Raw genomic sequence first — 19,363 nt, 5'->3', positions numbered from 1 at the left:
CGCCGGACCCCGCCGGGCCCCCCTCAGCGCCGCGCGCGCTCCCGACGCCCAGGCGGCCCCCCCCCCCCCCCCGCACCCCCCGCGGCGTGCGCGGCCCCGCGGGCTGGGCTCGGGAGCGCGCGCGCAGGCGGCGGGCGGGAGGGAGGAGGAGGAGGAGGAGGAGGCGGCGGCGGCGGCGGGCAGGGAGCTCTCTGCGGGTGCAGTGCTGATCCGCCGGCGGGCGGCCGGGAATGCGAAGCGATGGCTGCGGGCGGCTCGGGCAGCGGCGGCGGCGGCAGCGCGGAGGAGAAGACCTACCGCCGCTTCCTCGAGCTGTTCCTGGGCGAGTTCCGCGGGCCCTTCGGGGCAGAGCCGGAGCCCGAGCCGGAGCCCGAGTCGGAGCCGGCGGCCCCCTCGCCCGCTGCCGAAGCCGCGGGCGACGCTGACGAGGAGCCCGGGGCAGAGGCAGAAGCGGGAGCGGCCGCCGAGGCGGAGGAGGGAGAAGGACGCGAGGGCGAGGGCGACGCCGGCGACCCTCAGCCGCCCGCCCCGCCGCCGCCGCCCCCGCCGCTGCCCTCGCTGCCCCGGCCGCTCTCGGAGTACATCACGGAGGAGGAGGTGGAAGGCGAGTGCCTGGACCTCTGCCTGCAGCAGCTCTACAAGTAGTGAGTGCCGGGCTGAGGGGAGCGGGGCAGGGCGCGGGGCTGAGGGACCCCCGCGTGTGGGGCTGAGGGGACCCTCCTGTGTGGGGCTGAGGGACTCCCCAGTGTAGGTCTGAGGGACTGTCCAATGTGGGGCTCAGGGGAACCCCCCCAATATGGGGCTGAGGGAGGGAAGAGAGGACAGGGAGGGATCCCCGAGGCAAAAGAGTTCAGGACTTCGGTGGTGCGGAGCAGCCCGGGGTCACAGCGTCCTGCTCTGTGCGGCTGCCCCTGACCCAAAGAATCGTCTGCTCGGTGCTTTCTCCTTCCCTCTGGCCGGGACAGGCGAAGGGAAGAGACAAGGGAGAACCACGAGCATCCATCTGGAGAGCAGCTTGGTGGAGAGGGAGAGCGGTGGGGGAAATGTCTCACGCTCTGGTGCCAAAGCGGGGGGGGGTTGCCTGTGGTTGATTGTGCTGGGGCTTGAAATTGAAATGTTCCCCCTGTGAGGTTTGTAATGGGGAAACTCTCTGCCAAGAATGGAAAAGAAGGGGCAAGAAAAGAGAGGTGGTTCACCCCACTCACCCTTCCAAAAAACCACCGCACATGGAGAAAACCACACCGTGTATTCACGGAGCCGGGAGAAAAGAGGAGTAGAAAACCTTGGGAGAGAGCTATCCATAATCATGGGGATTTTTCTGCCGTCAGCTGGGGAAAGCCGGCTATACTCGGTTCTGTACGGAGGCAGTTTCCAGATCTGTGCTTTCTAAAGGCTGGTGCATAAAGAGGAAACAGATGGGATCTATTCCCAGTGTGGAAAGTCTGTGGACTGAAACCTAAAGATCAGTTACCAGTGCCTTGTATTGTGCTCAGCTCCGGCTTTGAAGGCTCGAAATAGAAACGGTTGTTAGTGGCGATTCTTTAGGAACCTTTTTAAACTGATGCCACAGGAGGAGACAAATGAAGCTGTGAAAATCTGCACAGCACACCGGGGAGCTTTTCTGCCATTGAGCCGGTAATTGTAATGAGAGGTGTTACTCAGTCGCATAAATAAATAAATAAAGAGAGAAAAGAACCGGGTTTTACAACTGCATGGTCTGTTTCTATCCAGTTCTCATCTGCCCTCTGCGTTTGTGGACGGTAGGGACAACACAATGATAGCTGCAGAGGACAAAGCTCTCCTATTCACACATGCTCGCCCTGCCACCTTTGGAAAGTCTCTGGAATACAGCAGCACATTCATAGGATGGGGTAGAGAGCAGAGAGGCAAGTCCCTTCTACCTATTTAGGACGTGTTTTGTTGGGTTATTTTTAAACAGGCTTGTGAAACCCAAAGTCACGTTAGTGGGAATAAAGTTTTAGACGTGGAGCAGATTATTTGAAAGTATTATTTGAAGTATACCTATGAAATGAATTCCTCCCCCATCCCTTGTCTCTGCCTGTCCCCATACTCCAGATTCCCCAGTTTCTGAAGCTCGTATTCATGGCTGAAATTAATAAGCAAAAAATAAAAAAAGACATTTTGGGAGGATTCTTTTTATAGAGACAGCTCATGCCAGGTTGTGGTTCTTTGGGTCGTTTCAGCCTTCAGTATAAATCTTTGGATGGCCACCGAATGAAGCATCCCTTGGCTTTGTTTGTGGTGAAATCAATGCAGGCTTCCTTCTCTAGACAAAAACCAAGGTCCACCTCAAAATTAGGGGAGCAGGGGATCATGTTGTAAGAAAATAGTTTCCTATTTAATAATATTATAAGACAAATTGAACAACTTCTAAGACAGAGCTAAACTGAAATAGCTTTTTCTTGAATGATGGTAGAATCTGAGGTAAGTGCAAATATGCAAAAGTATTCTTCAGGTAAGGTACTGTATTTTTAGTTCACTCTCCAGTCGCCAGAGAAACTTAAAATGTGATAAGACTATAAAAGAGGCAAAAGCAGAATGTTTTCACCCTTTACAGCCAAGGGTTCAACTGGTCAGATGCTTCCAGAGGTGGGAAACTTCATGCATATGAGTAAAGCTGCTCTTGAGCCAAATAGTGTTAAAAAAAAAAAAAAAAAAAAGCAGATTAAAACTCATGTAAAAGGGAATATTTCCTTGGTTTGTCATTAGCAGGAGAGACTATTCTGAAGGCATGTTTGCTGCAACTATATATTAGTCAAATGACTGGTTTGCATTCTATGTAGCATGAGGATAAAACCCATTGCTGTGAAAAATCCAACAGCTGTTTTTCAGCTATTTTAAGCACAGGGCTTTAGATCTTTTTGAGGAAAGTAAGACCATCTCAGAAATGAGAACATATTGCTAATCATGACAAAATATAATGGTTTTCTGCCACTGTGTAGATCAGTATCAAAGAGTTCTTATTTATGAGATTTTCCTGCCCTTTTCCAAAAGACTCATGTTCCCCTTTGAGGTTTCCAGTTCCTGTTATTTTTTCCTAGAGGCAACATATGCTTGGAAAATTAGATTAATGTAATCTTTGTATCTGTCTAAATGCCACAAAATGGGCACTGTGTATTTTCTTAGTGACCCTCCACAGGATGAAACCCATCAATAGGAGGTGCGTTAGATGGAGAAAATAGTTAAAAAGGGATTGCCTTGGAACCTTGGCTGATAACCACAAAATGAGCTTTCAGGCTATAGCTATACCATGCTATTCAAGAGAAAAATACATAATTTACATGGTTTCTTTGTAGAAACAAACATACCAAGGCCTTAAAACTTTAACTCTGAGACCTCATCACTTGCTCCTGCTGAATCAGGAGCAGACCTGATTTCTGACTCATTTTAAAGGAAGTTACTAACTCGATGTAACAAAGTTACATATCATGCGCTCTTCTCTTCCTCCTGATACTTCTATTAAATCTGATGCATTTAAAAATCTGGTTCTCGACAAGACCTCTGAAAAACAAGTCAGCAAAGTTGTGCTTGCCAAGAGAGGACACAGCCAGACTCTTACAAGTTGTGTCACCAGGAAGAACAAATTCGTCTTGCTGCTATGCTTTTTTTCCTGTGCAAATGAAATACTTTTTAAAATTCAACTGTATATTCTTCTTGCTTTTCTTTTTCTCTTTTTCCCCCCAAGCTTTGATGGGAATAGACATAGTTGGTATCATTTCTAGGTTCAGGTTTACTTACAGTGATTTTGGTGGTTCAACAGTTTTGCTTTCAAATGTTCACTTAGGAATTCCAATTTCATTTGAACAAGCTTAGGAAGTAGCCCTGCTTCTCCAGTGTTGAGTTTGCAGAAGATGGTAAGTAAAATAAAACTAAAATTTATTGTTCTGTCATCTTAAGTGCTTAACTAAGTCCCTGATGACAACGTGATTATTTTGAGGACTGCAAAAATCTTGCTTTGACTTGGAACATGAAAAGAAAAACTTCTAAGCACTGCCCTTTTCGATTTCTTCACAGAATGCTGTGCAACATTCACAGAATACTTAGATTCCAATAAAATGCAGTATTTGAAGTTGGTTTTTTAATTGATCCTTTCTCTTAAAGAGAGAAAACATTTTTTGGTTATGGATTTCCCACAGTCTTACTATAAAAAGAAATCAAGAAAGGCAATGTAGGCTCACCCTTTTAACACCGGAGTTATGTAAAATGTGGGCACTAAATGAGAATGGAGGTTTTGCCCCTCAAATTGCAATTTTAAATTAAAGAAGACCTTCTCATGGTAATTTTCCATGAGCAGAAATCCTTTTATTTATAAAGTAAGCTCTTGAAAACTGTTCTTCCTGCTGTCTCCATCTCTTGAGTGGAGAGATGGAATTCTCTCCCTTTAAAAAGCAGATACACATGTTTTAAACTTGCTCTCTTAACCCCTATCATATGAAAGCTGTTGTCACTTTAAGTTGAAATTCATATATGGTGCTGGATTGGCTTTCTTAGCATCATATTAAATAGGCTGTGATATTTTACTCCTTCATAATTTGTCTTTTATAATCAATTCTATTGATTGCAATCTCAAAGCCCTTTTAAGAAATATAATTAACTACTTGCCATGTCTAATATTAATCACAGGGACCAACAAAAAAGTCATTGCATCCTTTTTAACATAGTGCTTTTTTCATCATCTTTTGTGAGGTTTTACAATAGAAATGATAATGTTGGCCTGTGCCCACAATGAATGGCAGAAGTGGATATTGGGTGCACCTGGTTGGGGCATTTTCTATGGTTAATGAGATTGGATTGAGAACATTCAATTTAGACTCCATATTAGGAATATTTAGACTCCATATTAGGAATATTTAGTCTAAACTTGGTTTGGATTAGATATTAGGGAGAAATTGTTCCCTGTGAGGGTGGTGAGGCCCTGGCACAGGTTGCCCAGAGAAGCTGGGGCTGCCCCTGGATCCCTGGAAGTGTCCCAGGCCAGGTTGGACGGGGCTTGGAGCAGCCTGGGACAGTAGAAGGTGTCCCTGCCATGGCAGGGGTGGCACTGGATGGGCTTTAAGGTCCCTTCCAACCCAAACCAGTCTGGGATTTCCCATCCCCAGGTTGTAGCTGTGCTAACATCTCACAGGAGCCCCTCCATGATTAGGAATCCCTTCCAGAGGGTGGTTGTTGAGCTGGCTGGGTATGGCTGAGAATGCTGACATCAGACCCAAGGGATTTTGGTGCTAGAAATCCAGTGTTTCTCTGTAAAGAAATCCTAAATCATCCCACAGGAGTGTGTGCAGAAACTCAAGAGCTTCAGTATTGCTGTTAGTGCGTTGTCACTCTCAAAAAGAACCCCTGTGCTGGATGCTGGTGATGTCATGGCAGACACATTTCATCCCCTCTAGCCTGGAAATCATTATAAAAAGAGGTGGTGTTTAGAAATAAACATTTCAAAACACAACTAATTCTCTACACATTGAGGGATTCTTCTTGTTGTTTCTATTCAGCTCGTGCTCCCACGCTTTTAAAAATACTGAAGGAAATAAAATATTTTGATACTCATTTTAAAAAAAGGAATATCAGCTCAAATGAGCTATCCAAATTGCAGATTTACATTTCGTAATGGTTAACATATAAGGTGACATTTCAAAACTTTCTACTTAATGATTAAAAGGATGCTGAGTTTTTCAAGCATGAGGGTGACTATGCTTGGAATTTGCTTTATATAGCATTAAAAAAATCATTCTTGGTGAACAGATTATGGAAATATATTCATTCCAGTGCTTTTATTTCAATGAACGTTGCTGGTAGTACAGCACATTAAAGGGAATTAATGTTGTTAGGAGCTTTTCACACCAAGATTTTTTTTGACCCAAGAGCAGTTTGCACAGTTTCTGCTCCTCCTAAGTGAGGCTGTTTGCTTTTGAGCACAAACTGACTGAACAATTAGATCTGTGCTAACACATTCTTTTTTTGGACCTTACACAACCACTTTTGAAACTAAAATCTTATTGGCCATCGTGTGAAACTGCTTTTGACTCTACCTTTTGGATGTGATGAGCTTCATTCCTCTGGAGAGTTTGTTTGGTAATTCTTTTTTGCACAAAATACTCTGCATAGAACATTTTTATCCTTAAAATCCCTCACTGTAATTGCCTTCAACAGTGGCAGAGTATTTTTCCACCTGTTCTTTGAAGAACTTAGTTGTTGTTCTTTTCATATGCGCTGGTTAAACTTTTAGAAGGTTAAATTTTTAGTTTGCTTTGCATTATGTGAGCAGAAGTTTCACTGCCTTGGCTGCTGTGTCGGTGATGTTTGCTCTCATTCACTTTTGTTGTCTGGCTAAATTGCTTACATGATCACATTAAAAGCAAAAGCAACAGAGCATGCAGTACACAGGTAATGAGAATACTATTTATTACTATATTTGATACTCTGAAATATTCTCTGGCTGTTCCACACCATTTTCTTTCTTCCCATTGTTTGGTGCCTACTTGTTTTTGGTTTTTTTTCTTCTCGCTGTCTAGGAAAGACGTGAGAAATGGGATGAAATGGAGTTAGCAGTTTAAAACATTAGATGTTCTTTGAAGCATGCTGCAAGACTGTCTTATGCAATGCAATCACAATTATGTAATGCAAATTATTATAAAAGTAAATGTATCCTGGACAATATGCGTGTGTGACATGTTAGAAACCCATGACACCACTAAATGGTCATTGCTATGTGTTGTAGTTTACGCCTCCTGTTTGGCTTGGCTGAAATCTCAATTACTAACCAAATATTCCAGATTTTTGTTGTTATAACACGCTAGTGATTAGATAAAATGATTGCAGACTGTGGACTTGTTTTACAGAAACATTTCTGCCGTGCCTTTGTACTTCATTAGGAAGAAACAACATTACCCGCCTTTAATAAGACATTTCATAAAGAAGTAATCATCAGAGCCATAAATTAGGAGTGCGTGGGAAATAGCTGCCCTTGGGTACTTCTATAATTAATACAGAAGTTAAACAAGTTAACCAGATCGGAGGATTACCTCAGTTTATGTTTATATTGGATGGAAAACAGCTGAGGGCAAGTAATGATTGAGTAACTGAAGTAGCATTTCAAGCTGTGGTGCTGCTCACAGCTCTGAACTCTCTGTGCACTCTGAAGCTGGATGGGTTTTGGTGGCGGAGCAGGATTACAAAGTGAGCTGCTAAACTTTGATCATGGGGAAATGGGCTTGGGTGCACACAAACTTGAAGTGGGAAACTGTAATTACAAGAAAAGGAATGTTTGATTAATTGGGTAAAATTGTGGGCAGCTCCTTCATTTTCTCAGAGGATATGATTTTGAAGCTGTTTTTGCTGGCCTTTGATGATCCAGTAAAGCCTGTTAAATTGTACATATCAATTTTTCCAGTTTATTTTCTCCTGCTCTTCATTTACAGTGAAGAATTTGAGTACTTTCTCTCATTTGAGAATATGATTTTTTCATAGGCTCTGTACTTCCATCACGGTGTAACTAAAAATAGAAGCAGCATGTAAAAATAGGCCCTTGGCATTTTAACTTCTTGGCACTGTCTCAAGGGCTGTTCCTTTCACCTCAGGCTACGACCTTCTTACTGAGGTTCAGAGAGCTGAAATGAACGTGGTGAGTTGTTCCTCGTTAGTGTTACAAACACAGTGCTCTGCATGTTAGATTAATTAGCTGCCAGAATGATTCTGTTCCTTTCAGTCCTAACTCAAAGTTCTGCGAGGCTGAAACCCCCATGCTCTAGTTGAGAATTCAACACGTTTTTGTTGTTTTCTTTTTCTCAACAAAATAAATGTTAAAAATCAGGTGTTTGGTTTGTTGGTTTGTAATAGATCACCTGAAAATCCAGGGAAACATTCAGTTCCTATTGGAACCTCTGGGACCAGCTGACAGCAGTGATAAATTATCTAAAATTCCAACCTGCATAAAAAGTAGGAATTTAGTAAGTTATAAATTAATGGTACACAACATGACATTTATTTTAAACTAAGACTTTTCCAAACTTTTCCTATAACTGGTGTCATTCTGTTTGTCATCTCATTGTTGTGTTTAAGGCAAATATGATTGAACTAATGTATTTCTTTATAAAGATCCCTGTCTAAAAAGAGTTTATGCTCTCAGCTCTCTTATTACCACTTTTTTCTGAAAAGCTGGGTAAAAACCTAAATGTTTGGTAATGAGAAGTCAGAAGCTCAATATTTCTGGTGATTAGAGCAACAGTCCTGTTTGGGACAGATGCATTTCGTGCTTGCAGAACATGGGGGTGTTGGGTTGTTCTTAGTTCTGCTTTCTCACTGAAGTTTGCTCCTCAGAGAGTGAGGGATCTACCTGGTGTAATATGAACTTCATGTCTCCCCTTCTTGGCACTCCAAAAAAATCAGATTCTAAAATATACAAAGTACCAGGTTTTAGCAGAAAATTAATTGATCCAAAGCTGAAATGAATTGTTGGTCAAAGTGCCCCCAGTAGAAATGAGCATTGATAAAACAGAAGTGTGAGCTTTTAACCTTTTACCTCAGTGGTACAAACTGTGTAAATCAATGGAAATAATTATCTTCTATATAAACAGAGAGTGAGATTTATCACTGTGTAAAACTGGTGCAATTCCCGCTGGGGTGAGTGGGAAATGCAGCTGCAGGTTCTGGGGATGTGTGTCCAGGCCGGAGAGGAGCCAAGCCTGCATTAAGTAACTGCTCCCCTTCCCCAGTGCATTGCTCAGCTGAGAACCAATTTGAAATGCTTTAAACTTTCCTCATTGCTGTCAACCTCTCTCAGTTTGGCTGATTGGGAATGACCCAAGTGATCATACAGGATGCTTCAAATCTCACTGATTACGTTGTATACTAATTTTAGAGAAGCATTTTTGGCTTTCAGATACTTTTGGTTTAGCGCCTCACAATTCACATTCACATTGTTTTCCTAAGTGCTGATGCTGTCCATGACATGCAATAAAGTCATCTCCAAAAATGTGAGCCAAGCCACAAAGTTCTAAATCTGGCTCTGGGGATTAGAGAAAAAATAGTTTATCCTACAAAGTTACTAAATATCCTAAAAATATTTCTCTCCTCCCCCAAATTGTACAAACTCTTCCTGTGTCTTGGGAGATGCAAGTAGAAAGGTTTGTCAACAGGGAGTATATAGAGTAGAATACAGTAAGTCTGAAAAATACTTCTTTAATTCATCCTAGTTGAAAATTCAGTGCAGAACGCAATGAACTCTAAATATTTAGGTTATCATTCTTTTAAAAAGCTGTTCTGCCATTTCTGTTAATGTAATTCTATATTAAATAGCTTTAAAAAACCAATTACAATATATATTTTTTATATATTAGAAAATATATGGTTTACTTAATAAAAAGCTGGTTTTGCATTAATATATTAAAAACTATTCAATTTAATTTATTGTCCTCTGAAAACTGATGAAGTTGTGCAATTCCTGTTTCCATGCTCTGTCTGTGCATCTTAACAGGAATAAACCCCTAAAATATTAAATCTGGAATTTACGCCTTGTGGAGACAGTATTATTTTTTGTTTTTCTGAAATAGAGATAACAAAGAACATCTGTTGAGGAAGTACAGAAAGAAAAAGGAAAGCACTTTGAGGAAGTCTGTTTTATGTTTGTAAAGATATGAAAGCCAGCTCATCAAGGTAGTGTGAAATAATAAAACAGAAAGAGGAAGAAAGAGTTAAATAATACCACAAACCTGACCCACCCATTCGTTCCTTAGAGAATCACTGTCAGTCTGTGAAAGGGGTTTGCAAAATAGAGAAACTCCTCAATTTCTTTGTCATGGCCAAGTTCCTGAGCTGAAGTTGGTTACCCAGGGCTGTGTTTGTACTTTGACATCACTGTGAGGTATCGGGGCTGTGCTGTTATTTTAATTTGGAGAAGGATCTGGTGCTTTCTCATGCTCTTGCTTTCATGGGGTTTGCTATTAATATCCTGCTACCAGCTCCAGATGCTTTTCAGGCTGCACTCTAAGGTTTTTTGGAAAGACTGATAAAATAATTCAACTGTCTCCTTTCAGTGGTGTACGAGGTATGGCAGTGTTCTTTTTGCCTGTGGCTGTCTGGCAGATAGAACAGAAAACATTCAGAGGTGTTAAACCCTGGTAGTGATCCTGGTAGCAACAATAAACCTGGGAAGTTCCAGGAAAATGCCAAGCTACACAGTGTGTGTGTAAGTTAATCCGCATTGTTTGCATGTCAAGGACTTCCAAGTTATGTCAAAGGAAGTTTGGGCTAAATAAAAAGGCACAGGATATGACCCTCAAAAATTGCTGCTTTTAAATCCAAGAATAAACTAACACATCCTCCAGTTTCATAAAGCCTTATGTCTCAGAACTGAGTTAATTAATTTATTCTATATTTATCCTTTATTTTAAGGAAGATGATTTGTTTTACTTTTCTAGGAAAAAGGAAGGATAAATACATAAAGCAGGGCAGGAGGTTGGAAAAATTTATAGGGGAAAAAAAAAAGAAAAGAGCAAGTCAGTTTTGGTTTAAAAGTAAACATTCAAAAATTCTTCTCCACTTAAGAAAATTCTTTTAATTCTTGATCTTTTCTTCCCGCCCTCTTCCTGTTCCATGATAAAGTTTTCATGCCTTTCTGTAGTTATAAATTAAATGATAATTATATTGTGCTGCTGCTACAAATACTAATCCAGTTGGGAGTCTTGTTTGACAAGACTCTAGAAGAGTCCCATATAAAAATGGCATTAAAAAATGCCTTAAAAATTCCTACAACCAGAATGTGCAAAAGAAAAGGTGAGTTAGAAAGTGCTGCCAAACTAAGTAATCACTGTATCACAACTTAGCTCAAAATGATACAACTGATGTAAATTTAAAATAATTGAGAAGAAACTCTGGTGTTGGGTTTGCTTCTGAAAAATGTACTTCGAAGCATTTTAGACTTTTACTCTGCAATCAAAGAGCTTGGAAACTTGCCTTAAAAAAAGAACAGTCTGAAATGTCAGTGGGGTTGTTTTCCAACAGACATGGCAGTCACCAATTAACACTTCAAGAAGAAAGGGGCAGAATGAGAAAATGTAATAGACACAGTGTCAATTGAAAATAATTTTAAAAATAAAATTGTGAGAGTAATTAGACCTGAAACGTTGGATCAGCTCAGACAATTAAAAGGATGATCACTTCAGTTACCTGCCAGCTCCTCACCTAACAGGCTGTGTTTAAACCTCCCAGTAAAACACTGATTGCACCTAATCACCCAATCAGTTCCAGTTAAAGGCTGGACAGCTGAAATCGATACAAACTACAGCACTTCTCCCTCTGCAAGGTGAAAAATTGGATATTGTTTGATTCCTTGGGGAAAGCTGCACCTTTTCCCCAACCATACTCCTTAGTCAATGATGTAGCTGTAGTGCAACAGCTGAAATATCATAACTATGGATTTGTAGAGTTGTCATCTTCCTTAAGTTTCACCATTCTCTTTTGCCAGAGTTAAGTGTTTCTTCCGTGGCAAAGGAAGTCTGACAAGGTAAACAGATGGTCCAAATTGTCTTGTTCATTCAGTGTTTCTGTGGTCTGAGCAGCTATAGATGCTTTTAGATTTCCAGGAGTAGCTTGAAAAGATAAATCTATCGCTCTCAACCAGTTCCTATTGTTGTTTTATACATGGGAAATAAGAATTTCTCATATATTGGAAATCTCATAACAAACAGAAGGACATTGACATGGCAAGTTACCCCTGAATGTGGTGCTGATGAACTCACACCAGTTCGGATGGGATTGGTCATTTGTTCTTTCTGATATCTAAGAGGAGTTGGTAATTATTAGATTTCTTCTTCCTCCTTTGTAAGGGATCTGGTTCTCTGCTTGTTGCTGGCAGAACTGAAGTGTGGAATGATGTGTTGACTTAATATCAAAATAAGGAATTTGCAGTTTTAAGTATATTTATATAGTATATACTCTATATAATATAGTATATTAAGTATATTTGTAACTCCCCCAATTCCATTTTTCTTTTACAGGATATCCAACATATCCTGTAAAAGAAAACATTCCACAAGTATTATTCTTCTCCACAGATTCATCTGTTCTTTTCCACCTCCTGGATCCAAAGATAGTTTACACATCTCTGTTGTGTGAATGCATTCAATTGTATGAGGATGATGCCTCTCTGTATTTGCTTGCAAAGGTTTATTATTCATTTGTTGTAACCATAATCTGAGAAAAACCAAAATACATGCATGATAAGGCAGTATTTTTAAAACAGATACAAGGCTGATTAATTTTACTGACACTTTTACTGCTGCTTTCTGTGTGTAGTTATAAAACCACTGTAGTACTATCTGTGAAAAGAGGAGAGACTACTACTGCGAGTATGAGTAGCAAATACAAGCTGCCAGTCTCACTTAGAGCAAGGGGAAGTGACATGATAAGGAAATTTTACACTGAAGTGTCTAAAATCGTTGCCCTCATCGTAACACTGGTAGGAACAACCAGGAAAGTTCACGAAAAATGGCAGCATAAACAAAGCACTTTGGGAAGTGTTGCCCTTGATATCAGGCTTGAAAATATCGTTCTGATTATTTTATCTCTGTAAAATATTGGCCGTGGTGTTCAATAATAAGAAAAAAAGCACACAAATGCACAGCCCTGCTCCTGTCTGTAACAGCTTTTATCTGTAGCCAACAAGCTTTTCCATGAGCCACCAGTGAGATCAAATGAGTTTTCTTAGTTAAAAATAACCTGATTGGAAGCTTATTAAAAATATAGAATCGGTTAAATGATGCGTTGGTGTGTGTATGTGCAAGGTCTTGTGGTGGGTTTTTTGTTCTGAATTAAGAATGCAGGAGAATTGTGACGTTTTCCTCTCCATTGTGTCTCAGGGAATGCCGTAGGAACTGAAATAAGCTGACCATGCTCTAAGGTGATTTAGAGTAAATGTGAGGGAGTAAGGAGTCAGAGGTGATGGCTTGGTCAAGATTTAGGCCTTAACACCAGCAAGGAACAGAACTCTCCCAATAAAGTGTATGAGGCACCTTATGGAATGTCCATTTATGTAAAAAACAGTGATAATCTGTGGGACTCTAAATCCATTTACTGTGCTCTTCAACTTCACCAGATTTGCTCCTGTGATAACTCTGAGCTGTCATTTCCCTGTTCCTGAAAGATACCAAAACCTGAAGAATCCAATCTGGCTGGCACGTAATCCTAAATGGCCACATTGGATATGGATTCTGCCTATCAGTTCTCTCCCTGTTTGTCTGGATGAGTTTCATTCAAGCCCTATTGATCACAATTAAGGGTTGAAATTAGAAATTGACTTTCATTAGCTCAAGGCAAATTAATCTCAAGGCACTGGAGGAGGTTGTACTCACTTTCTGTTAGTGAAGTTGACAGTCAGGTTCAGCTGGAATCCAAAAGTGCAGTGGGAAGGCTGTATCCCAATATCTTAATGTGACAGCTACCAAGGGAATTACTTTCAGAAGCAGAAGAAGGGAAACTGGAAACACTGAGGGGGTGGATGCAGACAGATATGACAGGATTCTAAGAACCTGGGATTCCTGACAGCGTAGGCCTTCAGAGCCCACCCACTGAGCTTTGGCAGGTAATAATCTAGGCAATTATAATACACTTATTTTAAGAGAATCTATTGAGATGTTTGATCCGAGATCTTCATTACACATACAGCAAGGCTTTTGCTGCTGGAGCTCTGTTAATTTTCCCAATTATATTGAAGGCAAGAAGAGATTTCAGAATGGATTTCGTAATGGTGTAGCATCCAGTGAAGTGAGCACAAGTCTGACCACATTCTGCAGAACCTATCATCGTGGTATTCCTGTAGGAGAAAAATGTTCAGTCAACTTAGATGTGCTGCTCCTGAATGGAGCTGGCTGGGATCCTTGTGCTCTGCGTGTGGGTAATGATAACGCAAAAACCTGGCACGGGGAGGAATCACTGCAACTAAAGAGCTGAGATTGAACCCCCCAACTGCAGTGTTTCTCCAGAAACTCCTCATCTCAACAGAGCAACCCTGTGCAAATGATGGGAATGAAATGTTTACAAACGGTGGAATTTGTGTTGTACTACTCAGCTCATTCCTCTGACACAAAGCCACCGGACAGCTTTGTCTTACAGCTCACCAGATTAAGCACAGGGCTGGATCTCTGTGTGCTCTTGCAGAAGCCTTCCATCTCCCCCGCCCCCAGATCTTTGAATATATTCTGAATCTGGAATATAAAGCAGTGTGTATGTAATTGGGGAAAGAAATGGAATATATTTACTGGTGACAGGGGAGTTCAGGCTCTGGTGGGACAAATGGCAGCGCCTTTAATGAGCTTCACGGTGCAAGATTTAGTGGTATCGTGGAGGAATTCCTGTCAGAGTGGGGCTCTGATAGGACTTATCAAAGAGTACATGCTACTTATCTGTCTTAGGCAGGGAACTCTAACTCCCTTTAACTGTCAGCACATCTATAATCCTTCCAAGTCTGGAATTGTTGATAGAGTGCCAAATATCTTGGGTTATGGATTGCCAGAAAGAGGGAGATCTGTTTGTAATCTCAAACAAAGCAAATGCAGCTATTTAATGAAATTCTGCTGAGCTTTCAATATGCCATAATGTAAGCGTGGTTTGTTGTGGGTTTTTTCAGTATTGTTGTGGAGATAAGACAGAGGGATTGGGATATAGAGAGATTTGGGGATTATAGCTACCTATCTACAGATAGATAGCACAGGCAAACCCAGCCATTTATGTTGTTATTTTTGCATGATGGAAGTCTTAATACACACACTGGAATGTTCTGGTCAATTAGTACCTTTGTGGCATTATGAACATGGTGTTAAAGGACACTGGAGATGAGACAATGTTGTAGCATTCAGCAATGAAAAAGTAACATCAAATAGGACAAAACAGCCTCGTGCTGAATGGTGTAATCAGCAAGGAGGCAATTTTAATTCTAACTCTCCATGAATCAACATCTGTCTGCTTGCTGGTTTATCTTTAAAGGCATACACACACAGATGTGCATGCACAGGCTCTGGAAAGAAATATATGTTAATTTAGGGCTGATTGAGGCTGTGGTTTCACTCCTGAAACCCAAGTCCTCTGCTAAATCTCAGCACAATTTCTGCCAGCTGCAGTACCAGGGGTTAGCTCAGCGTTCCTGCTCCCCTTCCCCAGTCAGTGCTCATCTAAAATTTCACACCACTGGCACTTCTGCTGGTGATTTACGTGGTACTGACAGTGGCACATGAAGAGCCACAACAATGTCACCAATTCCTGACATCTCAGTTCCTTGCAAAGTGAGCAGAAGCTCATCACTTTCAGCTCTCTTGATGCAGCTCCCATTAACTTTGGAGGTTCTTATTGTGAGGGGCAGTGCACCTTCTGCCCTCATCCTGCTGGAAGATATGGCTGTTAACAAGAATAATTACAGCAGATGAGTAATTCTTGTTCCCTGATAAAAACAGAAAAACAAAACAGAAGGGTTATCAAGCACTGGCACAGGCCGCCCAGGGAAGTGGCTGAGTCACTGTCCCTGGAGGGATTTAAAAGCAATGTGGATGTGACACTTGGGGACATGGGTTAGTGGTGGCCTTGGCAGTGCTGGGGAACAGTTGGACTTAATCTTTAAAGTCTTTTCCAACCTAAATGATTCCATTACTTTTTTTTTCCTTCATCCTTAACAAAGCCCTTGGGCAAACAGCTCCTACAAGCCTACATTTTTCTTCATTTCCTTTTCAACTCAAGAGTAATAGCAGTTAAATCTAGTAAAATAAATGTTGATTGATGGAGTTTATTCATCATGCCAGGCTAATGAGGCATCATAAATATATTTGTGAATGTGTAAAATCCATTGGGGGCAATGGCTTCAGTTGGATAAAAAATACAAATCCTCTTGTTTCACTTGTCTTGGAGGGAGGAACCAGCTGAGCGTGTCAGTGTTGATTCAGATTTTTTCAACCTTCACTGGTGCAAATAGGTTCTTTTTCAAAATTCTCCAGAGGAGAAACATGACAAAGCAAGCCTGTCTGGTTTTTGAGTTTATCCCCAGAGATGCAATCAAACAGCAGAATCAGATCCTGAATTTCAAGAAGGAAAATACATGAACATTTCCATTTTCCTTCTGCTGACATATTTTGTTTACAGAGTTGTGGCTGACAGGACTTCTGTGGCTCATCAGTGTCCTTGTTTCATTAACCCATGTTTGCTGCAGAGCTGGTTTCTGTTCTACAGGAAAAGAAAAGGGTTCCTATATATACATATCATAGTGTATACTGATAGTAAACCAGGGATCTTGACCTAAAAAAATCTGAAAATCTGCAGTTAGTGGTTAGAAAATGTCTGCCTGTGTTTAGAAATGTTTGTCATAATACAGGAAATTACAAAGGCAATTGGTAGGCTGGAATTCCTTTCACGTGGGCTGCTCGTTTGCATTTTAATGAGATGCTTTCTCATTAGTCCAAGAAATGCAGGTCAAAGAACCCGGGCAAAATCTGGTAATTTTGCTTCTTTGTATCCCTGTTCATCTCAGGAAATTTGGTTTGAGTGAGTGGATATGGACTGTCTGTTAATTATCAATATTATTTGTGCAGAGAGGAGCAAATTAACCTTTCCTTGCAAAAATACCTCACCACAGTATCAGTGCGTTAAATCAGTGAAAGGTTTGTTATTTGTGTTGATATCTTACTGTGTTTGGCAAAGTTCAAGAGAAGAATATTTCAATATCATATTCCTTTGGGGATGGTGATTGTGCTAGTTAAAATTTCCTGTAAATTGAATTGTTACTTTTAAGGTCATTATTCTTCATGCATAAGAATGGAAAGAACATGATGCATTTGTAATGGAACAGAGTATTGCTGTGGAAAATGTCAGGGTAAATTGTTCCTCTCGTGTACACAGAGGTACTGATGTCAAAGGTAAATGTTCTGCTATTAAATGGAATTTCTTTAGCTACAGAAAATGTTCTTAGACTCAACCATTGTCTTCCGAGGATCAGCTTGTCTGATCTGGGACTCAGCTCCGAGAGCCTGACACTCACATTTATCATGAGTAGCAAAGCCAGAGCAAGTGGCAACATCCTGACTTGCCAGAGGAAATTTTCTTCCTGTCCTTCTTCCAGTCAGGTTTTTAATGACCCTTCTGTCCTGGGAGAAGTGTGCAGGTGTCTTCCTGGCCCGGCCACAGAACAAACAACTCCATGCAATAAACAAGGGAGGGCTCTTATACTGGATTTTAAGGTAGTTCAGGTGATCATTTTCCATTAGCAAAAACTGGAACTATATCCGACTGGTTTGACCCTAATTTTCCTGGGATGTGACCATGGAACTGAGACATTTACACTGAATTGTGCTAAGTTCTGTGCTGACTGCCCTAGTTTGGCTTTGCCACCACAAATGGGCTGCATCCCATAACATTCCTGACTGGAAAAGGCCCATGGCATTCCTACCCACATTCCTGAGAGCTGGAGCCTGAACATGAATTATTGGACTGTGTGAAACACAGATTAAACCTGCAATTAATGTGATGGGGTGAGCACACTGGAGGGAAACTGCATTTTTAAGCTCTGAAAATGTTCTCAAGACTTAGGTAAATCTTTGTCAGTCTGTCAAGTTTAAACATTAGCTCCTAGATCCCAAAACTTGTTTCTGCCAAATTCCAATTAACATTTTTTGAGGGGAAAGGTTGAATTTTGGGTTTGCCTTACAGAGGCATGCAAGAGCACACAGCATATCCAGTATATTTACTTTTTAAACTGTATAAACTCTTAGTTCTGCCTCCAAGAGCAGATATTCTACTCCTTTCATGGTTTATTATTGCCTTCTGTGTACTTTTTGTTGTCTGTACTGGGAGGGGAAGTTGTAAGGAGAGAAGCTGGACTGAGATCCCAATCAGAGACAATATTCACGCAGGGTTTATAAAGTAGGATAACAACATCCCTGTTTCCAGTAACTGCCACCACTCTGTTGGCTTTATTTTCCTTTAGTGAAGAGTAAACTGCCTTTTTAATAGACCTATTCATTATAACTCAGAAGAATGCTTCTCCCAAGAGGCAATACTCTGTTCAGAGCCCACTGTTTTGTATGTGAATTTAGGATGGATGTTTCTTCCCCTCATGCATCCCTTTACATTAATCTACAGTGTGATTTTCCTGCCACTTTGTCACCCTCACCCAACAGCATGACATTGTTGCCACTAAGTTTATTCTACCCTGAGTAAATATTATATTAATAAATGTCGCTTAAGAGAAGGTGTGTATAGCACTGTTTAACTTTTAAATGCTTAACAGATCAAAATAATGAAAATAAATTGCTCCTGAGTTAAGTATAGGAGGAGGCCCATGAATTTTAAACAACTGGCCTCAGTTATCCTTCCTCCTGTGGTGCTTCCATTCAGATAAGCCCGCAGCAAAGCACTTGGCCTAAAGATGTTCATATGCTGTGGTCTCTCCATGGAAACAGTCTTAAACCAGAGAAAACAATTCCATTTTTAAAAAGGCTGAATCTCCTTTCCAGTTGGCTCCTAAAATAACTTTGAGCTCAGCCTCACACGTGCTAACTGCAAGTTAACTCGGCAAAGGCTGAGGCATGTTGTTAGAACCATTTTAAGGAAAAGTTGGGGACACTGCTGTGACAATCACTTCAGCTGCCAGTGTGGCCTTAAAGAATGATCTGTTCCTTTACCACTGCATTTTAATGTGGCAGCCCTTTTGGAAACCTGGGGATTATGAGCTTTCCTAAACTCATATTGTGGAATCCTGTCACCAGTTAACCATTTGCATTCTTTTCCAGAGGCAGAAAGTACAGTTCAGGTTCTTCCTTCGAGCTCTTTCAGCAGCTGAAGGTGAATGACCTTGTCTGTACTTCCCTGTTCTCTCCAGACAAACCCAAATTTTATCAAACACATAGGAAAGGGAAGGAATCAGCACTTTGGTTTAGTCATAATTAGCCTGAAAATTAAGCCAAACAGAGAGTTTCAGTATCTATTAGAATTAAATATGTATTGTAAGTTCCCTTGGAACTGATTCATTTTGTGTAATTTTCCCCTCCATAGCTCTTGCAGTAAATTTGCCTTAAGAGAAGGTTGTATTTAAGAAAACAACCTAAATTATTCTGACCATATGTCAGGGATACCCAGCGATGTGTATTTTACAGAAATGACAGCTTTATCCAAAAGACATAAAAAAGTCATTCTTGTTTTGGTGATTTTTGGCAGTGAGTGCTGTTGTGAACAACCTGGCTATGTGGCAATACACTGGTGCCACACAAAGCCCCCACTGTTCACAGGATTGGGAACTGGGACAAAAAGATAAGTCAAGACTTTCCTGACTGGATGCCAAACCCTTTGTGAACTGTCTGAAATGCCCAGATTATGT

The 19,363-nt window shown here is 41.0% G+C and overlaps 1 protein-coding gene across 1 annotated transcript in view; it reads left to right on the top strand.

The window, feature by feature from the left end:
• The first annotated feature begins 150 nt into the window (after nucleotides 1–150).
• Nucleotides 151–19,363, top strand: part of PPM1E (protein phosphatase, Mg2+/Mn2+ dependent 1E) — a 60,663-nt gene continuing 41,450 nt past the window's right edge. The window contains exon 1 of the mRNA XM_048324273.1: nucleotides 151–644. Within this exon, the coding sequence (XP_048180230.1) occupies nucleotides 241–644 (404 nt within the window). The 5' untranslated portion in view covers nucleotides 151–240. The remainder of the gene's footprint in view (nucleotides 645–19,363) is intronic.

The sequence above is a fragment of the Corvus hawaiiensis genome, chromosome 20 (assembly GCF_020740725.1).
Source record: "Corvus hawaiiensis isolate bCorHaw1 chromosome 20, bCorHaw1.pri.cur, whole genome shotgun sequence".
Taxonomy (NCBI): Eukaryota; Metazoa; Chordata; class Aves; order Passeriformes; family Corvidae; genus Corvus; species Corvus hawaiiensis.
Note: the sequence above shows the minus strand (reverse complement) of the source record. Positions and strands in the feature narration are given on the sequence as shown.